Raw genomic sequence first — 25663 nt, 5'->3', positions numbered from 1 at the left:
TGTCCAGTCATGTGACACAACACTGTGTGTACACTACATATGTGTATGGGGGGCAGACACCCCCTGTATACACCAAGACAGCAGGGGGAGGGGGGGTTAAAGTGTCCAGTCATGTGACACAACACTGTGTGTACACTACATGTGTGTATGGGGGGGGTACACACCCCCTTTATACACCAAGACAGCAGGAGGGGGGGCAGACACATGAAATGTCTGAGGATGGGTCCCTGTGTTTGGGATATAGGTTATTTCAGTACAGATGATCTGTCACAATGGTGATCTTTGTTTTCCCATCTTAGTATGTGGTTCTGTAATGTCCCTGTGCTTTTTGTACCATCTGCTCTTCTAACCTGTGTGTGTATTTTATTTGAATGCGTATGTAATAATACATATCGGAGAGGGGATACCCATTCAGGGATAATGCCCTTCTACCCCCTCTAAGCTGGCACACAGGAAACTGGGTTTTGTTGCAGTGCCTCCAGCTCACCCCCAGCATTCCTCCAGGATGTTAGGTGCTGCCCCTCCTCCGCCAGGCATGGCTCCCATACAAATGGGTATTACATCTTGTAGCTGGATGTGTATATGTAAGGGTCCCCCACTGTGTATGAGCTGCCCTTCATCTCATAACATGCATGATTGCAGATGGTCAGAGAGTGTAAATTTGCTATATAACTTGTTGCAGACAGAGCCAAGGGATGTGTAACATGGGACTGCTAGAGGTTAATAATGACTTGTGCCACATTAATATTAATAATAAACAGGATTTATATAGCGCCAACATATTTTGCAGCGCTGTACATTAAATAGGGGTTGCAAATGACAGACAGTGACGCAGGAAGAGGTGAGGACACATCTGATATATCCCCCAACAGGATCCATTATATAAAATAGAGTTCTGCAGTAGACCCAAGGGCCACACAGTGTCAGTGCCTTGTGGGTTGGGCACCAGGGCTTTTGGATGCAAAGTGCTGGATAAGTAAAAGTTGCATAAACATCTCCTGCTATGATACCACATGCTGGCAGAGAGAAATGTTATGCAGTGTGATAAGGAATTTTAGTATTATAAACAGAATTCATATAGTGCCAAACATATTACGCAGCACAGTACATTAAATGGGGGTTGCAAATGACAGACACAGAAGGAGGAGAGAACCCTTCCCCAAAGAGCTTACAATCCAGGAGGTGGGGGAAGTAACACACAATAGGAGGGAGATATGTAATGGTGGGAAGTAGTTAGGGTTTAGGAGACAGAAGAAGATGGGTGGGCAAGTTTGAAGAAATGGGTTTTTAGTGCTTTTATAAATGAGCAGCAAGTAGAGCAAGCCGAATAGAACGAGGAAGACCATTCCAGAGAATTGGGGCAGCTCTAGAGAAGTCTTGGAGCCGTGTATATAAGGATCGAAGGGACAAGAACTGTGTAGGGATTTGAAGGCAAAGAACAGGAGCTTGAATTTGATTTGAAGGTGAAATTGAAGCCAATTAAGAGAACTAGCTTTGTAAAACTTTGCGTATTATTACTCTGATGCAGTCAGGTTACACAAACAATAATAAATGTCAACATCCTTGTTTTATTTTTTTTGCAGCAGAAGTTAAACCTGATCTCCATGATCCTTTCATTTTTTTCCTACAGTTACTTCACCCCAACCATAAGAAACAAGCATTTTTTTCTCACAAACATCTACTTATGTGGCAAAGGATGTTTGTGTCCCCCATGGCATTAATATTATTAATATTATCATTATAACAGTGACTGTTGATCCAGGGAACATCTAATTGCCTCATGGAATCAGGAAGGAATGTTTCCCCCTAATAGAGCAAATTGTACCAGGGTTTTTTTGCCTTCCTCTGCATCAATGATGTTTATATTGTTTTATATCTGGGATATGTTTACTTCCCTAGTGGTTGAATTTGATGGACTTTTTTTCAATCTGACCTACTATGCAACTATTAATATTAATAGTAATCTTTGGTTATCTGTGTATCCAACTATTAGGAAGAGGGCACATTGAGGTGACCAACATCACATCCTTTCCTTATTCATCTATATACTGTATTACAAGTGGACCGCATTGTGAGCAGACATATCACATCACTCTGTTTGCTCAGTTACTCTGTACACAAACACATGGCCGGAGAGGCTGGGAGATCACCCATGAGCCTGGGACTCTCAGCAGACACATCATTACATTGCCACTAAAGCTACTGCTAGGTAATTACAAACAGGACATTAGGAAAGAAGAACTATATAACTCTGACCTTTTATAATAATCTATGTAACAAACTGCTTATTTAAAAAAAAAAGGAACCTATTGATAAAATATATCTAAAATGCAAAAATAATATTATATTAATTTTGCCTGGAGTGCAGCATTAAAGTGGTGATAGCATGTTGATGTTCAACTTTTTTCCAGCATTTTTATGAAACCCCAAAGCACAGATGTACGTACTATACACACAGCCGCAGGGGGGCTCTGGAGGTGTCAGCAGCACTGACTGTCATATTCATGCCAGGTACACATACCATATGCCCTCCAATGCGTTAAAACCTTTAGTAAATATAGATGATTTTTATATAGATCCTTGTCTGTGAGAACATATTCTTTCTACCCATCTTCCTGCTCTGTGGAATGTGAATATTTCTCTTGGGCTGTTTACCTACGCAAGAGAACATTGTGCTCCAGTTTTCCTGCAGGACTTGCTGTAATTCTGGTTATGATGCAATACATTTTCTTCCTGTTGGCTTTTTACATCCACATAAGAGTAATGGGAAAAATCATATCCATCCAGGGGCACACTAAACATATGTGCTGTCTGCCTCTAGGATTTAGGGGCCCACTTATAGGGATGGGCATTCACAGATTTTCTTGCATCGAAGCCCTTTGGTGACTTTCTGCCAATGTTTTTTAGATGACTGCTAGGCAGTAGAAAAAAAAAAACAAAAAACGGTATTTAGTAACTGGAGGGAAATCTGTCAGAATGTTTAAACAGATTAATTTACACCTCAGATGCAAACAAGCATTCTCTGTGCTGCAGCCCTACCCTACACCCAAGAACAATATTTTTTCACAGCATTTCATTTGGCACATGGAGATCTTTAGTGATCTAGCAAGTAGAGTTTTATGCCTAAAGAGAAACTAAATTGAAAAGTGCCTGAAAAAAAAATACTTACCTTCAATCCCGCAGAGCAGTCTGATCCATCCGGAGGTTTCTTGCATCAGGTCCCTCGTCATCCCGGCATCTGTTCCCAAGCCGGCGCTCTAGGCGCCGCCATCTTCTCGTCTTCTTCCTGGTTCTTCTACCTGCGTCACCCGACCCAGGCGCGAGATCGGGTGACTTAGGTTGGAAAAAAACTTGCCAATCTCGCTGCACATGTGTGAGATCGGCAAATTTTTCTCTTTGCAGGAAAAGGCTCCTTCTCATGCGCGAGATGCTCAGGCATGCACAGAAGGTGCACCGAAGAGCCTTCCGGCATGCGTGACGTAGGTATCCCAGGAGGCTTTGTGCTCCCATTCATTCTCTATTTTCTAGGCGATCAAGAATTAGGAAGGGGGTGCTGCACCTTTAAAAAAAAAAAAAGAATTTTTACCTTGCATAAAATGGTTGTCCGCCCTTTTATGTAAAGTAAATTTCTGATTTTCGGTACGCTTGAAAGCTAGCCAAAGACTTCTGCAGGGTCTGTGAAATGTAAACTAAATTAAGGGTTCTCCCACAACCCAAAAAGCATTATTTCTGCAGACTAGCAACGGTATATAAAGGACCCCCCTTGTTACTTCTTGTATTTAAAACATGTTGGTTTTTCAAAGGGGTTTTTTACAACATATTTGGGGGGTAAATTGAGATAGTTACATAACAGCAAAAATTTCAACAGTCAAAGAGTTTAACTTATATAAATGTACACTTTATACAAAAACCAGATAACAGGGACTTTTTTGTTTTTTTAACAAAAACAAAATAAGTTTCCAACTAAATATTGCATCACATCAATATTCCAGACATACAGTGGTCTTTGTAAATGCAAAACAAATAACTTTTAAATTATTTCCTGTTATAAGTTTTAACAGGAAATAATGTGTTAACTTCAGATGCATTTATTTCTGCAACTTCTAAGTATTGAATAAATGCTGTTACAAGTTTCAACTCTCCTTGAGAATGATTATCCATGATGCCCTTCACTCAAAGTTACTGCCTAGAAGAACAAGGAATTATGTGTGCTAGGTAAGAGGTGAGTATTTCTCCTTTTGTTTTACACCCCTGGTCGTTTTATTTACTAAAATGTTTAGCCAAATGGAAGCAAAAAATCATCATAACCCATATTTGTCAGTTATCTTTTTCTTTTCTTTTTTTTTTCAAACAAAATGAGTTGCAGGTATATATTATGCATTAGATATAATGTTAGACATATATATTCCTTACCTGAAACATAATTAAATTAAGGGTACTGTGCATGCACCATACTGAATTACTGATATAACCGAGATTCTCGCTGCCCACCAATAAGTATATCTCATGAATGAGTCAGCTCATGCGTGTGTTCCTAATTGCATTAGAAAACTGTCAGATGTTCTGTGGAGATGTCATTGGCTTGTGTGTCATGGGCAGAATTAGGTTTTATGTTTAACCTTCTCCATATATGCAGTGGCTTAGTTGAGATTTACTGTAAAGTGTTTTTCTAGCCACATCTTGTTTGGGTTGGATAAAGTGAGATCTGTAAAAGCCCAGCAGAGGTTCTAATGCTCTGTGTGGCTCTTTTAGAAAGATTTACCCTCACTTAATGTCATAATACCAACAGTATAACCAGGCAGGATAAGATGGAAAGTCTGCAGCAGGGACACATACAGAAATAAAAAAAAAAGTTATAATTTAAGAAGTGTTCTATCAATAAAAAATGTAACCTAAAGTGCTCGAGGATTCACAGAGTACCCCAACCACCAAAAAGATAACAAATACACTCCACTGGAAATAAGACCCAGGCTCACACTTTTTGTAATAGATTGTTCAGGTCTAAATTAAGTATGAATGTCAGATTGCATATTAGCCCAGCCGGAAGTTACACCGGTGAAACAACTATTCATTGGGTTATGATTCCATAAAAGTCACAGTTCCTACTTCTCTGACTTGTAGAATGTGGGGGTAATCCTCTGGTGACTGTTTTATTCTGCTGATTGTTAAGCACTTCAGATTAAGGATTCTATTGATTAAACTCTATAAATGTTCTATACAGTTTCTAAAGGGCCACAATATTGTCTTTTTTTTGTGGGTATCTTATTCGTTATTTTTAGGAGTAATGCAAAGGACTCTGGACTTTTGTATTCAGCTTTAAAATGGTGACAGGGTTCTAGTCAGGTCTGGTGAAACCATTGTTACCTGAACAGAAAAATACGGATTCCTACAGCTCGGAATTACAGTAAAAATCAGAACAAGGTTCTAATTGTTTACCAGTCTTTCTAAAACCAGAAGTTTTGGGCTTTACATATACTTGAATAAAACATGTAAAGTAAAATAAAATATTGAAGAAATATATATTGATCGATAATCATGGAAAATGTTTATTTGGTAATAAAGATTTAGGTGTAATTTCCTTACCTACATATAGTAGAAAGCCTGCTGGTACACAAGCATCTAGGTATCTAAAAGCACATTGTACTCTGTATATGGTTTAGCCTGTAATGATGCGATTATATCTAAACTGGCCAAAAATTGTTATCCTTGTTCAGTATCTAAACTGGCTCCAAATGATCATATTGCAAAATACGTAAACCAGGATGGGTCATTTTGTTAGCAAGCAAATCTGGTTTTTCATTCTATCTAATTTAGTATGCTGTTCCTGTTCTCTAGTTTTTCCAGCCCACTATAATTATATTATGGTTACCTGTCACAAGGCAGAGCAAAAACAATCCAGTGCAGACCATCTCTTTTTACCAGCAACAACGGCTGATGATTTCACCAACTTAGTACATCGTGTGGGCATGGGCTGGTATAGTAATATGTGGTTACGTGGCTGGTATGGTATGTACTAATTATAGGCTGATCTGTGTGACTTTTATGCTGGCTTGCACATATGGAGGTTAACAGGTTAGGCAATGTTTAGTGGCTAGGAAAATATCGGTATTAAGTGGCAAATGGCAGATAGTATGGTAGTCATATAGCTTTTATGAGTGTAGTTTTACTGGGATTTAATGGGCGCAGACTAGTAAATGTTTTTTTGTGTGTGTGTTAGTTTAATATATTGATGTGTTTTTGAATGAATATGTCATATTCATTTGCATTGTTCCTATTTGAGTTTGATAGAATGTTCAATTGGGCAGTCCCTTAGTATAGCCCTCTCCTCCCCTGGGAGTTTCCTATTACTGTCTTTGCTGTCCATGGTCCTCCATCCTTCCCATCACCTCAGTAAATAAAATGTCATGTAGCTGCTGGTTGGGGAGAGAAGGGGAGAACTAGGGTCATCTGCACCTACTAGAGCTGCTGAGATCACCATCAAAATGTTTGTACCCAGCAATATAAATATATTTATTAACTTATGGGACCTATTTTAACTGCTTATTACAGGTCATCTCATTTGAGTTTATTTAGAATATACAGTGATGAATTTCCTTTATACATTTCACAAACAGATGATGGAACATTCTTAAAGATACAGACCACCTTTAAAGGTCATTTACATGGTAATGCACAGAACACACATGGATGTGCTGGGCTGCCGATCATTGATAATGACACCCGGATAGGAATTAATGCACATTCCTGTGATAATGACACAGAGTAGGAATTAATGCACATTCACCTCAAACAATGCCATTGGTGGACTAGGCCTAGATTCTCTAACAAGAGAATACTACTGTAGAATAGTACATTGGCTGGGTAGCGCTCTGTCATTACCAAGCCAATACATTGCCCTTTATTTTTGTGAGCTGAGTGTCCGTATGAGCACCTTGGATGTTAGCCATTGATGATGCCCTCTCTGTCTTATGTCTTTTTTATGTATGTGCACATGTATTGTTCTGTTGAGTATGTGTTTGTGTGAACATGTCAGTCTGTCTGAGTATATATTTACAATGCTTTAGCATTTTCTCTCTTTAAAATCCATCTAAGCCCAAACTTGAACAAGATAAATTCAAATAGCAGTCAGCTGAATGCAAACAGTTGACAGAATATGTTTTGTTGGGGGGGGGTTACTGTCACACTGCATTTTGTCTAATCTATTAAGTCAGCTGGTAGGAGAGTCAATCAGATGTAGCATGTAACATCTAAAGTAGATGGCACAGTAGATGCCAGACTACTGTAATGCAAGTGTGCTGGAAAATCATGATGAAAATCAGAACTTGTAGTCACTGGAATGAGTGGTAAGCAAATGTCTGTCCACAATCTGTTACAGGAAGCTCAGTCACAAGAAGTCAGGGCTGTGTCTGACAATGGAAGTTTGAATTTTAAGTTTTACACTAAACCTGATTTCTTAAAGAATTTGCTTTGTTCAATTTTGGAGTTAGATGAGATTTAATGTATTAAACTTGTCAAGTCACTTTATAATTTGAACTCCCTTCCAAAGTCTATTCTAATACTTTATGTGCCAGATCTACAGCAAATCATTACAGTACACATCTGGAATATACACATCAGGAAATATTACACAATACATTGGGTTACATATCTTAATTACAGCTGAACTTCAATCAGACTACTTATTACCTAGACATATGTGTACAATTTTTGTATGCTAATATATTTTATTTCTGTTCAGTCAGTCTTGTTATAAATATACCCCTGCCAGACTGCAAAGTTCCAAAGGTCCTTTTGTTAGGGCTCCTCTGCAGGCTATAGTTTGGCAGAGCAATTCAGTCTGTTGTAGGATTCAACCCAGCCAATGGCTGGACCGTGAGGAAGTGGGGATCATCTTTGCTCCTTTTCTGTTTAGCATTTTTAGTAAATGTGCACAGCTGCAAACATTGTTTGGCTCTTGGTGGTGGCCTTTCCTGTTGTAGTGTGTTCTGTTCTGTAGGAGATAATAGGTGACTGATATTAGGGGTTAAATTACTTTTGTTTGTTTTAAAACTGCTACCCAACTTTAGACACCAGGATCCTACTGGAAGAAGTAATCAGCTCTGGCATAAGAAACTGTGGAACAGGGCTGGCCATGCCATTTGCACACCTCTGCACCTTTCTCTTTGCCAGTCACAGAATTTCGCATTTCGTGCTGACTTGCTGCGGACAGGACACCCTGTTTTTCCTACAAATGACCATCTTGAACTCTTAAAACCCCCCTCCATTACCCAATCATTTCACTTTTCTCAAGCAACTACCTAATAGTCATATTGTCTGTCAATATGCATTGTCTTCTTTGTCTAAAAAATTTGAATGTTTAAGTAATCTTTAATAAAATGTATATTTTTACTGATTATTTCCGTGCCTTTCAAAAGAAGCCTTCTTTTCTCCCCCTAATACCTCCAATTTAATGTATTTGATTCAAGGCTTGGCACTATTTAGGTTGGCCTAATTTATGCACCTGGTCCTAAGGTATCAATCTCTGTTCTGTATACATTTGGACACAGAACAAAACGTTTTGCAAAGTATTTACCAAATGCAAGGCTTTCTGTGATTGGCCAAGTACTGAGTAAGGGGACATGCATTCAGTGCTTAGTGAGAGCCAAAGTTCTCACCCCTACATTACAATTTACAAAAGCTTTACTGCAAAATATATAAATAACTGGAGTTCTTCCTTATCAAAATACAATACACCTAAACTGTTTGGGTAAATGAATCTTAAAAAGGCTGGCTTACTGTAGTAAGTGATACAAAAAATAGCTTGTTTAAAACAATTGGTAATCATGCTCATGCTAATCGTGCTCTTGTGCTGTGACGAAGTGTTGGCTACATCTGTGTTGCTACAGGCAGGAGTGGAGAGCTCTATGCAAACAAAAAGCAATCGGTATATTAAGTAAACACAACAAAAAGGTCAGGATTGACAGAGGAGGGAATGTCACTGTCTTGTGTAGTGTATTAATACCGTTCAGTGTGTTTCTCTTCCCAGGATATAAAAGATGTCTTTCTGTGTTTCAGTGCCTGTGTGTTGCTCTGCTCGTTACAACCTGGCAGTGCTGGCATTACTTGGATTCTTTATGGTGTATGCACTGCGGGTGAATTTGAGTGTGGCGTTGGTGGACATGATCAATTCAACGTCTCACGAACAAGAAAATAGGAGTGCCAATGTCTGTCCTGACCATTCAACTCGCCCAATTGTGCTTCAGAACTCTACGGTAAGCTTAAAAGACCTGTATAGGGCAACAAGTTTTTCTGCAGCATTCATTAGTACATAGTAGGTTTAAGTATGGCAGGCTTAGATAACAATTGCCCTTCTAGTTAGGTTAGGACTGATGCTGAAAAAGCTGAACATTTATATTATCATTTATGTGATAATAAAGCTTAACTTAGGAAAACCATAAAGTGCCAATTGAAATACATACATGTGATTTATAATTCAGTTCACCCAGTTAGTCTTATCACAGTCATATTATACTCTACTCCCTAAATACTGCTCTGTAGTTTAACTTTGGGACTCACCTCAGCCAGACAATTAAATGAGGGAGCCGAGACTCGTTGATCAGGTCATCCCTAAGGCGATGGTTGCTGTGCTGGTGTTTACGGAATGATATTTATTAAGAGAGATGCAGGCACCTAAACCTTTAATATAATTATTTAATGTCAGGGTTTTGGTGTGTTTCTTTATCTGCCTGGTCAGCTTTTTGGAAGAAGGGACTTAGTAAAGCAATAATGACATCTGAAGTGGCTTCAAAGCCTGAGCAACATCCTGATGACGTTATAATGACATATCCTATTATAACTAATCATTTAACCTTTCTTTCATGAAGTGTCACATCAAATGATTTTTCCTAGTCTTATGTAATATCATTATACTAAGTGAAAGTGCTGCCATACCCATTCCAGTTTAGTAAATAATAAAATAAACTTCATGTATAAATATCTTGTGAGTTGCTGCATTTGTTCATTGTTGTTTTGTTAGTAAATCAGACGTATCAATGGGCCACACTAAGCAAAATAGCTTTGTATCCACATAGCAGGCACCCTCCACTACCTGCATGAAAAGTCACCATTTGCATAGCATCTTTGATGTTACAGCAGTTTTTTTTCTATTTACCTGGTGATCCTGTAATCACTTAATTTCATGAGTGACAACACTTACTGTACTATATGTAGAGAACCAATACTGTCATCTTAGGACAGGAAGTCATGCTTTTAGGACACCAGAACACCTCCCCCCTACACTCTTCTCCATAGCATAAGGGGAAGTCCTAATATACCTCCTGTTTAGGTTAAGACTGCAGAATGCACAGAACCACTGGATTTCTGGGAGGGTCAGTGGGTATTTCTCTGCACCTGGTAAAAAGCTATAAAACTAGCTTTTTTATAGGTATATTTACCAAATTAAAAGAGTGCTTATAAGAGAAGTTCATTCCTGGGTTCCCATATACTTTAAAGCAGTGGTGGTCAACCGGTGGTCTACGCAAGAAACTGTTGGTGGTCTGCGGCTCAGGCCGATGTGCCCCCTAGTAAGGTCAGGAAAACGACCCAGCTGGGGTGGCCGCACGGGCCAGATCCTCAGACTCTGTCCCCTGTATGGATCACAGGCTCAGGGTGGTGGGCGGGTTGTGACCTGCTATGGGGGAGTAGGCGGGTTCTGGCATCACAACGTCACTAAGGGGGACATTTCTTCCCCTTTGAGTGACATCCAGCTCCTTACGTATGTGCTCTCCGGAGCCGGTAAATTTGGTGGTCCGTGGGTCCAAAAAAGTTGTCGACCACTGCTTTAAACCATTGTATTGAATGGATGCTAAACCCTTGAATAGTGTATGAAAGGGGAAGCCTGTACAATACACCATTTGTGGATAATTTGTCTATTCTTTATATACGTTATCTCCCTTAAGGGCAAGAAGTATGACTGGAATGCAGATACCCAAGGCTGGATACTGGGCTCTTTCTTCTATGGCTACATCATTACTCAGATCCCTGGTGGATACATAGCTGGTAAAGTTGGTGGCAAGCTGCTGTTGGGATTTGGCGTTTTGGGCACTGCGGTATTTACTCTTTTAACACCATTGGCAGCAGATTTGGGAGCAGGTTACCTTATAGCAGTTCGAGCACTTGAAGGACTGGGAGAGGTAATTGATTTTATTATCGGAATGATTTTTTTAGTTATTTGGCATCTTTTGTGAGTTGAAGGATAAATAAAAATGACATGTTCACTACAACCATTGAGTAGAGTGAATTGCATCTTTTATTTAAAAGACAGAGAGTGTTTCCTACTTTTGTGAGCATTGCAAAAATGTAGCTTTCTGAAATGTTTAGGTTTATATTGGAATAATTGGGAATTAATGCTGATCTCTATATTGAATCAATACCTAAGAGTGGACAGGTACATGTTTGTATGAATGTTTGTATAACTAGTTTAAGAGATTGGAACCTTTCGAACAACTACTCCACTGGAAAAATTGTGAGTGTAACTCGGTATCTGATATTACCAGCAGGGGGAGCTGTAGGTAAGAATTTAGAAATAAACATCCTAAAGCTGGGGTAAAACCTAAGAAATAGGAGGGATAAACTCTTGTGTTAATCCAGGAATGGGGGCACAAACACACAACAATTTTCCTGAATGTCTGTAGCTGATGTGTGGTCTACTACAGTGGGTTTCCACCCAGCACTAATATTGTGTAAAGGAATAGTTACATTTTTTTTTTTTTTGGGGGGGGGGTGGTTACTGCTAGAAATTATCTATCTAGTAATTTTCAAGGCCCATTTTTATTTTTTATTTTTTTTTTAAAGTGGATTTTTTTTTTTTTCTATCGACACTTTTATTTTTAATTTTATGGCCATTTTAAGGTAGTATTAGGTTCCCATAGACATTGTGGGTGTTTCTTTTAAAAAATGATGATAGGCAGTGTGTAGGATGTTTGAAAGTGGAGAACACTGCAGGTTACATTAGAGATAAGGGGGTTGTTTTAAAGAAGCCTATTTATAAAAGTTTGAGAACAGAGTTTGTTTGCTCTCCACTTTAGAAACCTATATTTTTTATAATAGGTAATAAACAGATTTGGTTTCTTGGTAATCAGGCTTATAGGAGCAGAGAGGTACCATATTACCTCTAGTGGTAATCCGAAGCTCCATTAACTTGAATGGAGTACTGGTTGCCTATTTTTTCCAGAATTGTTATGATTATCAGCCCATTGAATTGGGCCCATTTGTCATTTGTAGAAAGTAGAACAAAATCTGATGAAAATTATACAAATTTCTTATTGTAAAACAGTGTGTTGAAATGTGTATTTGTGATCGATTGATCCAATTCAATGTCTGCACAGGGTGTGACTTTCCCAGCCATGCATGCCATGTGGTCCTCCTGGGCTCCACCTCTTGAGCGCAGCAGATTGTTAAGTCTTTCCTATGCAGGTCAGTATAATAAGATTAAAATTAAAAGTTTTAAGTTAAAACATAAAATGCAAGAGGTTATTCAATTTGGGGAAGTGGGTAAAATGTGTTTTTAAAAGAAAATAAATGGGTCAGATGACTTCATTTTCATGAGATACTGGGTTATATTTTGTGTTTTAGGGTAACATCCTGTTACAATAGCCAACATCATACTGCAAGATTTTGCATCAACCACCATAATAAAGTATTGTATTCTGATATGTGTTTAATAAAATGTAATACCTCCAAGAAACTCCTATGGTGCTATATTCATGTCAAGGTAACCCCCACAATCCACAATGAAATGGAGGAGTTCCCGGTAGGTCATTGGTGTGTAGAAGCATACAAGTCAGTTTTTATTTTATCTGCCAATGTGGACCTTGACTTTATTGTAATATACTCTTTTGAGAGAAAATAACAGGACTATAGAGTTTTTAAAGTGCTGCATAATATGTCCATGATATATTACAACCTGAACTACTACCAAAACCAGTCATGTGATGCACAAACCTCAAAACCAAAAACTTCCCTAACTTTCCCTGACTGAACGGAATGCTCCTTCATGTTTCTCACCTGCTCCCCTTCCCAGATACTGCCAATCACAGTGGGAGGGTTTCTATCAGCATCCACAGTTCTGCCAATTCAGAAAGAAGTGGACAGTACTAGGCATGGCCAAATGCTTACAGGCTTGTCAACCTGCATTGACAATACTGATCTCCACAATCCCTATAACACACTGTACTGCAAGTAGATGCCGCCTACATGACTGGCAACTATTCTTCAATATCAAAAGCAGTGCCGCATCATTGCCGCACTATAGCAAAAAAATGCATATGGTGGAGTTCACTAGCAGAATTAATGGTTATTTGTGGGAATTTGCATGGACAGTGTGAGAAAGCTGTGTATGCAGATGTATTTAGGATTAAATATCTTAGCTCTTTTTTTAACTCTAAATAAACACAAATATGTATTAAACTGTTTGATAATGTACAACTAATCTAGCATTGTATTATATCTGATATCTGACCTTTGTCATCCAGGGGCACAGCTTGGCACAGTTGTTTCTCTTCCCCTCTCTGGGTTGATCTGTTTCTATCTAGACTGGGTTTATGTGTTCTATATATTTGGTAAGTAGTGTGTGTTTTGTATATGCTGGCAATTTGTATTTTAAAATAAATTACTAAAATGATACTATTTTTTATGTTTGGAACTTTTTTTATTGCAGGTTCACTTGGTGTTTTTTGGTTTATACTGTGGCACCTGCTAGTTAGTGATAACCCAGAGACACATCGCACAATCTCAGAAACTGAGAGAGAATATATCTTGTCTTCACTCAAAAATGAAGTAAGTAGCAGATATGCACGAGGTTGCATACAACCTAAAATAATTTTACCAGTGTAAATGTGATATACAGGTGGAATGGTACTCAAACTAAGGTTTGTTTAGATATGTATTATAGTGGATCTAAACCCTGGGGATACTTGCCTGTCTCCATTCTGTCACAGGCACCACCATCTTCCCCCTTCTTTTCTTCCACATCCCAATCTTTGCACATCTTGAAGATGGTAATGGGCCCTAAAGGTTGTTCTGTTTGAATCTCTTTATTAATTGTCATTTTAATTGTACACATGAAACACATCAAACATGCCAAATAAAAACGACTCCGTCATACTTAATCTATGAATGTACATCAAATGAATAATAATAACAACAATACAGCAATAGGGGGTGCTGAGAAGTTCCTGGCTTTGCCCAGAAAGAAGAGAGCCATGAAATAACACATTTATTCAACATATTCCCCCCGGAGTCTGATGCACTTGGTACAGCGTAGTTGCAGCTTTTCTAGACCGTTCAAATAAAAGTCCTTTGGTTGGGCCGCAAATCATCTCTCAGCAGCATCTTTGATGTCAGAAATGTCCTCAAAACGTTGCTCCTTCAGGTGTTTCTTCAAATTCGGGAACAGATAATAGTCTGAAGGGGCCAGGTCAGGTGAGTAGGGGGGATGGTGGACCAATTGGAAACACAGGGTGTTCAATTTGGCAGCCACAACCTTGGACGTGTGCGCAGGTGCATTGTCCTGCAAAAAAAGGATCTCTTTGGTCAACTTTCCACGGCGTTTCGTCTTATTTTGCCTCCTTCAGCTGGTCCAGGAGGTTAGCATAATACTGTCTGGTAATACTGGAGCCCTGAGGTAGGTAGTCCACCAACAGAATACCGCCTTTGTCCCAGAAAACGGAAGCCATGACTTATATATGGGTGATTTCTGGGTTAGGATTTTCTTCGGCCTTGGGGACCCGCTGTGGCATCATTCCTGTTCATTGGTTTCAGGATCAAAGATGTGGAGCCAGGTTTCATCCTCAGTCACTGACCTAGCCAAAAAGTCCTGTGCAGCTTCAAAATGGGCCAAAACGGCTTGGATGCTTCAACTTGTTCCTTCTTCTGATCACTGTTCAAACGTTTCATCACCCACTTCACTGAAAGCTTGTGCATGTCTAGGTTAGTGGTGATAACAAACCCAACACGCTGCTGTGAGATGTCAAGTATCTGGGCTATCTTTTTTGCAGATATTCGCCGGTCCTCAATAATCAGCTCATGAACAGCATTGCAGGTTTTTCGGGTCAGTTAAGGTTGGGGGGCGCCCACTGCGGGGCTCATCTTCATCGGTGAAATCCCCGGTCTTGAAACGAGATATGCAGGTTTTGACAGTGCTGTGGGAAGGTCACTTCTCCCCCAGTGTTTGTCGAGGCACAAAGACGTGAAACTTGCTTGTGCCTCTTCCATCACAGCTTCTCACTAAAATAAACAGTTTTAGGAATCGCGAAGACTTGATATTTGCACAGTTACATACAAAAATATTACGCTGTCATATGCCCCCACACTCATTTTTCTATTTCATCTGGAAGGGGACAAAGCTAGAAACCTTTCAGCACCCTCTCGTACAATACAATCTTCTAGTCTCTGTAATTGTATTTATCTTAACCAACTGAACCCCATGAATTCTATTTCTCATTTCGAATTACTGCTTAATATCTATCTTTTTTTTTCATAACAGTATTTTGTCCTCCTTAAGCAGTTAACCTTTTTTCTTTATACCCTTGATTGATTCTTCACCATATTGCCAACTAACTCCCCATATCACCTCATATATTCCCCAGTGACAAATATCTATATTAGTGTTCAACTATTATCATATCTAAAAAAAAAAATGGTGTGGTCATCATAATATGAGGAGAGAAAAGATTTCTATTCCCTTCTCCCCGTAACAACATATCTGTTCAAACACTTACCATGTTTGAATAGTGTCCTTGTGAGAAGGGAAAAAACCCTGTAACGTGATTATTTATCCAAGTCATATTGAAATTAGTGTAATATCTATCTGTGATTTATGGAGAGAGGAGAGAAGCCTTTATTTCATCCTTTAGATAATAATTATATTTAATTACATGATAATTCAGTATTATTCCTCTAAACGTAATATAAATAAGAATTCATCCTTTTTCTTTACAATATATTGTATTAGGGTTATCACATACCTTCCCTACTATTTTTACATTTCAAATTTGTACAAAAGTAACATGGCTGTAATTACCAATGATCTAAACAAGACCTATAAACCTATTATACTACATATTACATTAACAACATTAAGACAAGGGAACAAAGGAAAGAAAGGGGGAGGGAAGGGGAAAGGTTGTTCACTAATGACTCAATTTATAAATTTTTCCCCTGTCAATTCTCTCATAATATTTGTTTTATTTCATATTCGTTTGATTTCATTTGTGACAGATGTGCACATTTGATTGACCACTAGATGGCAGAACAAGTCATTGCTTTATTAGGAACGCAAATGATAAGTGTAGAGAGATTCTACCGGTCTTCGAATTTGAGAATAATTGACTGGTGGAGTAATTTATACATGGAGCCCTAAATGTCACAGTATTGCATATTTTGTCGCCTTCCCCCTCCTGCCACTTTAGTCACCCTATTCTTCTTTGAGTCGATTAGGAATCCAAAAAGGTAAGTCTGCATATTTGCAAGAAAAATGCAGTAGCGGAGATAGGAAGAGCTGCTCTTCTGAGGGGGAGAGCAGAGTGGGAAATAGAACATGCTCACAAAGGATAAAACACTAAATTGATGTTAGGACTATACCCCCAGGCAGGTAACATTGGCTTACCTGAGGCACAGAGTCTAAAGTCTGGTTTTCACCAGAGCTACCCCACAGGGGGGTAATGGGAAGGTGGCCCTAGTGATCACCGTGCTACTTTGCATCAGAACATTAGCAGGTGGTGGCCCCCAGGCTCTTCCTACCAGCAACCAGCAGGATCGAATGGCTTTGGTGTAGGGGCAGACAACAAGCGAGCAAAAGGACAGGCTAGGGCTAAGTGCAGAGGTGAGATCGAGGTCCAGGCAGTCTGTGGTCTTGGTGTGCGGCAGACAATAGCAGTCAGGATGACCCAAGGTCAGGGCAAGCAGCAGATAAGTAGCGAGTCCAGGGCGTGAGGTCAAAGTCAAGCCAAGGTCCAAAAAGTTTCCAAAAAGTCAAGCTGGTTATCACTAGGCAAGTTGCAGACAGCAACCAGAGTCTGGAACTGGGGTGTTTTAGGTGGGGCTATCAGTCAATAACAGGACAGAATTGAATCCAGGAACCACTCTACTTATTGGCTGAGCATATAGTCCCTTCAGCTGAGCACAGCCACAGTGTCGGTGCCAGGGGATGCTGCAGTTTTTCAATACAGAGGATCTGCGGGCAGAATAGTAACAATGGATTTAAGAACCTTTCAATGTTGCTGACAGGAAATAGTAAACATAGTGACATGGGCATAATAAACAATTTCTGTAAAAACAGAACTCCAAATGTATTTTACCTTTAAATTGTTTACATTTCACACTTATTAATGTACAGCGCTGTGTAATATGTTGGTGCTGTATAAATACTCTTTATTAATAATACTAATATTAATTTCTGAATCTGTATTATCACACCTTTAAAGCATTTGCTCCCAGATCTGATGTCTTCCTGCTTTATCTGTCAATGTATTTACAGTAAAGCTTCCTGTTTTCCTAAAATGTATAATAGAAATGTACATTGACTGGTGTGCTCATATAGTCAACAAAGACTATAATGTGTGTATGTGTATGTATATGTATGTGTGTGTGTGTATATATATATATATATATATATATATATATATATATAGCCTGTTTGTCCTGTAAAATAAAGTGACTTCTTTAACCTATAATGTACCTAAAATTTGATGTAGGATTTAAGTAAATTGCCACACTTTTTGTTCTTGAAATTACATCCAGTTAACCTTTTAAACACTGTTTTAAATGCAAGTTGGTCTGAAAGGCATTTTTAACCTCTTGCAGACTTGGCACACAATATTTTTCCCCGCTGTTTCTCTTCCTGCAGATCCCTGCTGTAAAATCAGCCTATTTGGAGCATTGTCCATAATCTGAATTTAGAAATATGATGTCACATTACTCACGTTACACTGTGATAATTGTTAGTCTTACTGTTCTACATTGAGCAAAACTGACAAAGCAAACACCTATATTCTATTTGTAATTTTAGTATTGTAACAGTATGATTGTAATTTTAAGTGTCATTAAAAGCAGAACTAATTTAAAAATTTTGAATCAAGGCACCCCAATACTGTGTTATATATGTAAATGAATTATTCTTCTTTTCTGTTCTTTAAGGTAAATATGATCTGACATCATGGGGGATCTTACTCATTATTCTAGTGGGTGAGAAGTTATTCAAGCCCCAGTGCCATACCACATACTCCACACTATTATTATAGTACATGTCATCACTCTGGAGATGATAGGAAAGTTGGTAAAAACTCATCAGCCACTGTATTAGAATAGCCAGGATGCAATGTTAAGGAAAGAAATGAGTAATGTAGTGCTAACCAAGAGTGTGATCATGTAAATATTCCAGCATCAAAATATACAGATTTTGTTCAAATTGATTGTTTCTGTCTTTCTACCTGTTACCTTTTAGTGAAGGATCTGAACAGCATTGTTCAGCTTAAAAAAATGCACAATATTTGCACTGCACATATACACATAGTTTTTGCTTGTATTAATTCCTCCCTGTTTTTTTTTTTTTTCAGCTTTCAAAAGGGAAAGATGTTCCTGTCTGTGCAATGCTGAAATCCCTACCCCTGTGGGCTATTGTTGTTGCCCACTTTTCTTATAACTGGACCTTTTATACTTTGCTCACTTTATTACCTACATATATGAAGGAGATCCTGCGATTTAATGCACAGGAAGTAAGTTAGGTTTAATATTTTGTTAGAATTACAATTTTTTCCTAAACTCTCTTAGAAAATCCCTACTCTGGTCTTCCAGGAAGTTTCCAGTAGGTTCAAGAACATTTTCATATAGTAAAAATCTTATACCCATACTCCTAAACGGACATGAGAAATTCCGGAAAGTATAGCAACTATGCATTAAATACACCAACCCACAAAATGGGACCTTACTTTAAACATCTGTAACCTCTTCTTTGACTCATTTGAAGGTCTAAATCACAAACTCCGCTTTCCACACAGATGTATTCTCACTTGCTCATGATTGTAGTTCACTTGCATTACCATTTTGTTGGAATACATTTTTTAAAACCTTTATTATTTATGAACAGATATTCTCAGGTAACCAAATTACTGACAACTAAGCAGTGTTGTTCATACGCAAAGTGTTCAGGTATACAACATTTTTTATACAGCAGCTGATATCTGATTCCATTTAAAAGATCCTTGGTTATCGTATATCCCACGTACAATTTTAGTCATGAATATTCAGGTCAGTCCAGCATCTGTTCTGCCTGTGCATAATTTAGTTTAGTTTAAATGAGTGGTTTGTGCGTATGATTTTGAAGGGGGTTATTAAAAATGTATCCAGGGCAATAAAAAGTGGGGAATATCACTTATATTGATATCTGTTTACTGGATAAATGTCTTCACTTTTTGGTATTTCAGAGGTTTGGATAAGAGATTAAGTCCAATTTGTGTGACTTGAAGGTCTTTTACTAGCATTTTAACTGGCCAAGTCTATTTTTTACTACTGTGTCTTTATGTGAAGATTGCTAGAGCACCTACTTAATACTGTGTATTTACAATAAGATAGACCAGTACAACTAGCGCTATTTACATGTAAATGAAGACAGGAACTAAATGGATGCTTATGATGCCCTAATGCCAGTATTGCTACCACATTAGTGCATTGTGACATATGAAAGACATTGGTTTTATTTTTACATTTCTATCTTAAACTATGGTACAAATATCTTTTTACAGAATGGATTCCTCTCAGCACTTCCTTACTTTGGATGTTGGCTTTGTATGGTCACAACTGGTCATATTGCAGACTTCATGAGGGAGAGGTTGAACTTTTCAACTGTAGCAGTTCGCAAAATTTTTAATTCACTAGGTAAGAGAAATATTTAGTGTATTTCTGCCTACACTGCCTTTCTGGGCCTTACCTTTAGGGCGCAATACAGTCACCTTGACGTGAGTCTCCTACATGGGCTTTGACATGACACTAGGTTTATTCCACAGTGTCTTCATAGCTAAAGCTATGTACCCATAAGATCAGCTGAATAATTTGATATACAGTTAGGTCCATAAATATTTGGACAGAGACAACTTTTTTTTCTAAATTTGGTTCATTACCACAATTAATTTTAAATGAAACAACTCAGATGCATTTGAACTGCAGACTTTCAGCTTTAATTCAGTAGGTTGAACAAAAAGATTGCATAAAAAGGAACTAAAGCCTTTTTTTACACAATACCTTCATTTCAGGGCCTCAAATGTAATTGGACAAATTAAAAAGCTGAAAATAAAATGTTCATTTCTAATACTTGGTTGAAAACCCTTTGCTGCCAATGACAGCCTGTAGTCTTGAACTCATGGACATCACCAGACGCTGGGTTTCCTCCTTTTTAATGCCCTGCCAGGTCTTTACTGCAGCAGCTTTTACTTTGCTGTATGTTTGTGGGCCTTTCTGTCCGAAGTTTAGTCTTCAACAAGTGAAATGCATGCTCAATTGGGTTCAGATCAGGTGACTGACTTAGCCATTTAAGAATATTCCACTTCTTTGCTTTAATAAACTCCTGGGTTGCTTTGGCTGTATGTTTTGGGTCATTGTCCATCTGTATTATGAAACGCCTTCCAATCAATGTGACTGCATTTAGCTGGATTTGAGCAGACAGTATGTCTTGTGGCTTATGGCTTCTGTCCTGTGTCACATCATGGATAAACACTAGTGTCCCAGTGCCACTGGCAGCCATGCACATCCAAGCCATCACACTGCCTCCGCCATGTTTTACAGATGATGTGGTATGCTTTGGATCATGAGCTGTTCCACGCCTTCTCCATACTTTTTTCTTGCCATCATTCTGGTTGATCTTGGTTTCATCTGTCCAAAGAATGTTTTTCCAGAACTGTGCTGGCTTTTTTAGATTTTTTTCGGCAAAGTCCAATCTAGCCTTTCTATTCTTGAGGCTTATGAGTGGCTTGCACCTTGCAGTGCACCCTCTGTATTTACATTCATGCAGTCTTCTCTTTATGGTAGACTTGGATATCGATACGCCTACCTCCTGGAGAGTGTTCTTCACTTGGTTGGCTGTTGTGAAGGGGTTTCTCTTCACCATGGAAATGATTCAGCGATCATCCACCAATCCACCACTGTTGTCTTCCGTGGACATCCAGGTCTTTGTGTCAATTGTCCAATTACTTTTGAGCCCCTGAAATAAAGTGATAGTGTTTAAAAAAAAAAAAAAAAAATGGCTTTAGTTCTCCAAATTTTTTTTTATGCTTTTTGTTCAACCCACTGAATTAAAGCTGAAATTTAACTGCATGTGAGTTATTACATTTAAAATTAATTGCGGTAATGTACAGAACCAAAATTTAAAAAAGTTGTCTCTGTCCAAATATTTATGGGCCTAACTGTAATTCGTGTGTACTCCACACCACAGTGGGGAAAGTAGGTGTTTAAAGCAAAATACAGGAAAACATTTTTACTTTATTTAGAGTTTATTTTATTCACAGCTAATGATCAGGAGCCCAGAAAAAAACAATACTGCAACCAACTGCAATGGAGCAGAGTAGGAATATACAGAAAGGATTAGTTCTGCTTTAAAGTGAGCATCTCTTACAGATGAAACACTTCCACTATATATGGGTTTCCACATATATTTGGTATACTTGAAAAGGATTTTCAATTTGCTATGGATGACCTAATGAGCATATCATTATCTATGGCCTTTAAGGCATAATGTCAGTCGATCAAATAAGCCATTCTATGGAGATAAATCATCATTTTGACTTATGTGCTGTGTACAAATGTTGCTGTGATTATATTAAATACCAGGCTTTGTAAAATTGGAGAGATCTAGTAAAAGTCAAAAGAAGCCTAAAGACAGTGCTGCTGGCTGAATACAAAAATGCACAATATCTAATATTTCACATTTACCTGGCTCAGACACCTTGGACCTGGCTGATATCTGTGCCCAACCAGTCAATTAAATCATGTTGGCTGACAGTACAGCTTACACCGAGAAAACATTAAACTATTTTGCATGGTATTTATTTATACTGCAGGGAGGTAAAGCAAAATCAATCTGAATGTGTACAACATTTCTAGCCATAGGAGATACATAACACCATACAAATTTACAATATAAAAAGAAATGGTCATGTCCGGTATACCAGAATTGTGCTATGAGTTATGATTTGTAGCCATTTCACATTGAAAAGTTCTACTCTTTCGTGTGTATTCTTCTTATTCTTTCATCTACACACTCAAGCAGAACTGTGGTCTCTTACAAAACAAAATGTAACTTGTCAATTGACACCTGGTCATGTCTAATCCTGTCAAGTCCTGTTTCTGGATTGACAGTAATGATTGTGAAACTCTCCCACTGTGCTGCAATGTCTAGGAAGAGGGATTTGGTTTATTTAGCTATAACTGTGTATAAAAAACAAATTGTGTTTACTTTATAATTTAGCATCATCCAGGAATTGGAATTTGTTAGGATTGTCATTATTTCACACACTTTTTTCTTGTTTATGTACCGTATAGACGTGTTTATAAAAAAATTTTTTGGGTTCTTGCTTTTAAGGAATGATTGGACCTGCAGCGTTTCTATTAGCAGCTGGTTACACTGGTTGTAATTACACCCTGGCAGTGGTATTTCTTACACTATCAACCTCACTCGGTGGATTAAGTATTGCAGGATACAATATAAATCACCTGGACATTGCACCTTCGTAAGTGTAATCTAGCCATTGTAATAGTTTATCATTTACTTTCATAACTTGCTGTTGTGTGAGTAATCTACAGAATATAGATAATGTTTGAGCTTTTTATGCATGGCTTACAGTATGAAATATCAGCTGGTATTGTATGATCTGGCTGTAACTAATTTGCCTAATTTATGTTGTGTGTTACAGTTTTGCAGGACTGCTACTTGGAATTACAAACTCATTTGCCACAATCCCTGGCATGGTTGGGCCAGTCATTGCCAAAAGTTTAACTCATGATGTAAGTGTAATTGGTAAATATTATGTAGATACCTTGTTTATTGTGCAGTCACTGCATGGATCTCTGTCCCATGAACCTGTTTATACGTAAAGATTTTTTTTTCCAGTTATAGGCTGTAACCTCATCACATGATTTGTGCAATTCCCTACATTTTGGTATTCATCTGTGTGTTCTTGTTTGTTTTGCCACATTTAGGGCTTTTTAAGACCTAAAGTATTTTTAAGTGCTGAGTGGTTTTACTGCAAAAACAATTAACATTGAATCAATTAGGTCTGTTCATTATCCTTCATTGGACAGGTGGCAGGAGATGGCACCATTTTCATGCGGTCTTCTGGGTGCTCAGTGCAGCCTCCAGGGTGTGGTTTGCTACCTCTGCCGCCTCCATAGACTTGAATGGGAAGTGTTTAAAAAGGCTTATACAGGCTTTTGCAACTACCTGTTTTTAATGCCTAGTGCCCAGGTTTTTTTTTGTTTTTTTGTTTTTTATTTCCTTGGACATGGTAGTACAGACTGGTATGTGGTACTCCTTAGAAAGTAAATATTTATTGAAGAGGCTTTTATAGGATTTATTAACTACTTTTCTTGTAGGGCCTTACAGTTTTACAGTTTGTCTACCATTAGATGCTGTAACAACTCACACAAGGCTACATTTGCCATCTTGAACTTGTAGTACTAGGGCAATGAGGTTAGCAGCACCAATATTCAACATGATGTGCTACATTTTTCTATGTTTTCCTCTCCTTTTCACCTATGGATATTTATGGGTAACCTAACCAAAGAACTTTAGGGGTAGGGTGTACTAGTATTGGGACATAAGGTTCTTCCTTAAGAATCAAATGTCTGTTGTACTTTCTTGTTATTCATATAAAGCAAACAGTAGTTCATTCTAGTACTATTTCCAATATAATATTGATATGACTCAAGTGTAGGAGCTTAAATAAAAACTTTTTTTTATGTTGGTGTGCCTAGGGAAGCCTGTTGATTAAATATATTAATATAGATCAGACAGTACATTACAGCATGTGAACACACACCACTGCTAGAGACAATAGGGAGACTTCAAAGCATTTGGCCAGAGCCCATTTTAGAGGTTTCTGATGACACTGTTTCATCTGACTGCTCTAAGAAAACCATCTTATTTTAGTTCAATTATCTGTTTAATCTGGGTAGGAGAAAAGGGAAGGGTGACTTTTACAGAAGCTTATGGCTATGACACAGTATCATCTATTCCAGGACAGAAAAAGTCTGAAAAAACAGTGTCTTTTTAACTTTCCATAACCTGCACTACATGGCAAAACCAATACAACCAACAGTTTCTATTGACCTTCATATGTCAGGGTGTTGTTGGTAGGTTGCCTTCACCCATTTTGCTGTTTTTGTGATTTAGGCTGCTTGAAATTGCCTGAAAGTTTGTGCCAGAACTTTGTGGTCAGCATTGGTATTGTATTATAATCATTTTTTTTCCTCTACAGAATACTGTTGAACAGTGGCAGCTCGTCTTCTACATTGCTGCTGCCATAAACCTATTTGGAGCTCTGTTTTTTGCAGCCTTCGCCAGTGGTACAGTACAAGACTGGGCTGTGAGGACAAATAAAGCCCAGGGAAGCCTAAACAAGCACTGACACTTTACATACACCAGATGCCTTGAAATGACATTCATAGCATTAGTACTTTATACCATGAAATATTGTTTAATATTTTTATTTTCATCTTGTATCACTAAAGGGATTGCATAGTGTATTTTCAGTGGGTGCATATTTTGACCATGATGTCATTTTTTGTTTTCATATTAATGTTACTGAATTACATGTACAGATTCGTAGCTGATCTCCTAGAGTCCTCTCCCATTGGTTTATGTAGATACCATTGAGAGACAATTTTGGCCTCACAAGGAGCATGTTTTCAATGAGTCTGCTGACTCTTACATCGGAATTGTAAGAGGGACCAGTAAAGATAAAGCAATGTATACCACAACAATGCAGGGGGCTTCATAATTACATAATATGTGATGATATTGGGAATATCTCTCCTACATTTTTTAGAAAAACATTGAAAATACTATGCATTCCCTTTAATAAAACCTATGTGCAATTCAGCCATCTCAGGAAGTCTTGGTCTCATTGAAAGGTGTGGAAAACACTTATGATATAGGGAATATGTGTTATTTCAGCACTTCTGCTGGACTTTAGCATTCCTCTGTTTTTGTGTCTTTTTCAGCATTTTGATGTATTTGTATGTAAATATGTTGATTTGGGATATACAGGAAATTAATGTGCAGTTTCCTGTCACAAAGTACAGCAGTCTCAGATGTGTCAGACTTCTCGTTTCTTAAGTGCCTTAGACTTTAACATTGCAATCCATCCTGTAAGTTTCCAGATTGTGGAATGATTTATTGTTCTGTGGAGAATAGGGAATATATGTGTTATCTGCAGTTTGTTGTATATGAAAAAATGAATATGGCCTTTAATTATACAACTAAGTAACCTGATATCATGAAATTCTGTTATTCATGTATTAAAATGCCATTTTAAAGCTCGACACATATTTGTGGACATTGTTGTGTGCCAAACCTTGGCAAAAAAAGTCTTTTGTTTTATATGGTAAATACTTGGAAGGAATAAATGTACACTTTCAA

At 38.0% G+C, this 25663-nt stretch overlaps 1 protein-coding gene across 2 annotated transcripts in view; it reads left to right on the top strand.

Moving 5' to 3' along the window:
- Window positions 1-25566, top strand: part of SLC17A5 (solute carrier family 17 member 5) — a 26429-nt gene extending 863 nt beyond the window's left edge. For both annotated transcript variants that reach the window (XM_072408521.1, XM_072408522.1), the window contains exons 2-11: window positions 9055-9251; window positions 10938-11171; window positions 12366-12453; window positions 13512-13598; window positions 13697-13815; window positions 18594-18752; window positions 19779-19911; window positions 22607-22754; window positions 22938-23028; window positions 24501-25566. In XM_072408521.1, coding sequence (XP_072264622.1) covers window positions 9055-9251; window positions 10938-11171; window positions 12366-12453; window positions 13512-13598; window positions 13697-13815; window positions 18594-18752; window positions 19779-19911; window positions 22607-22754; window positions 22938-23028; window positions 24501-24650 — 1406 coding nt within the window. In that variant the 3' untranslated portion in view covers window positions 24651-25566. The remainder of the gene's footprint in view (window positions 1-9054; window positions 9252-10937; window positions 11172-12365; window positions 12454-13511; window positions 13599-13696; window positions 13816-18593; window positions 18753-19778; window positions 19912-22606; window positions 22755-22937; window positions 23029-24500) is intronic.
- The last annotated feature ends 97 nt before the right edge of the window (window positions 25567-25663 follow it).

This window comes from Pyxicephalus adspersus, chromosome 4 (assembly GCF_032062135.1).
Source record: "Pyxicephalus adspersus chromosome 4, UCB_Pads_2.0, whole genome shotgun sequence".
Taxonomy (NCBI): Eukaryota; Metazoa; Chordata; class Amphibia; order Anura; family Pyxicephalidae; genus Pyxicephalus; species Pyxicephalus adspersus.
This window is presented reverse-complemented; position numbering and strand designations above follow the sequence as displayed.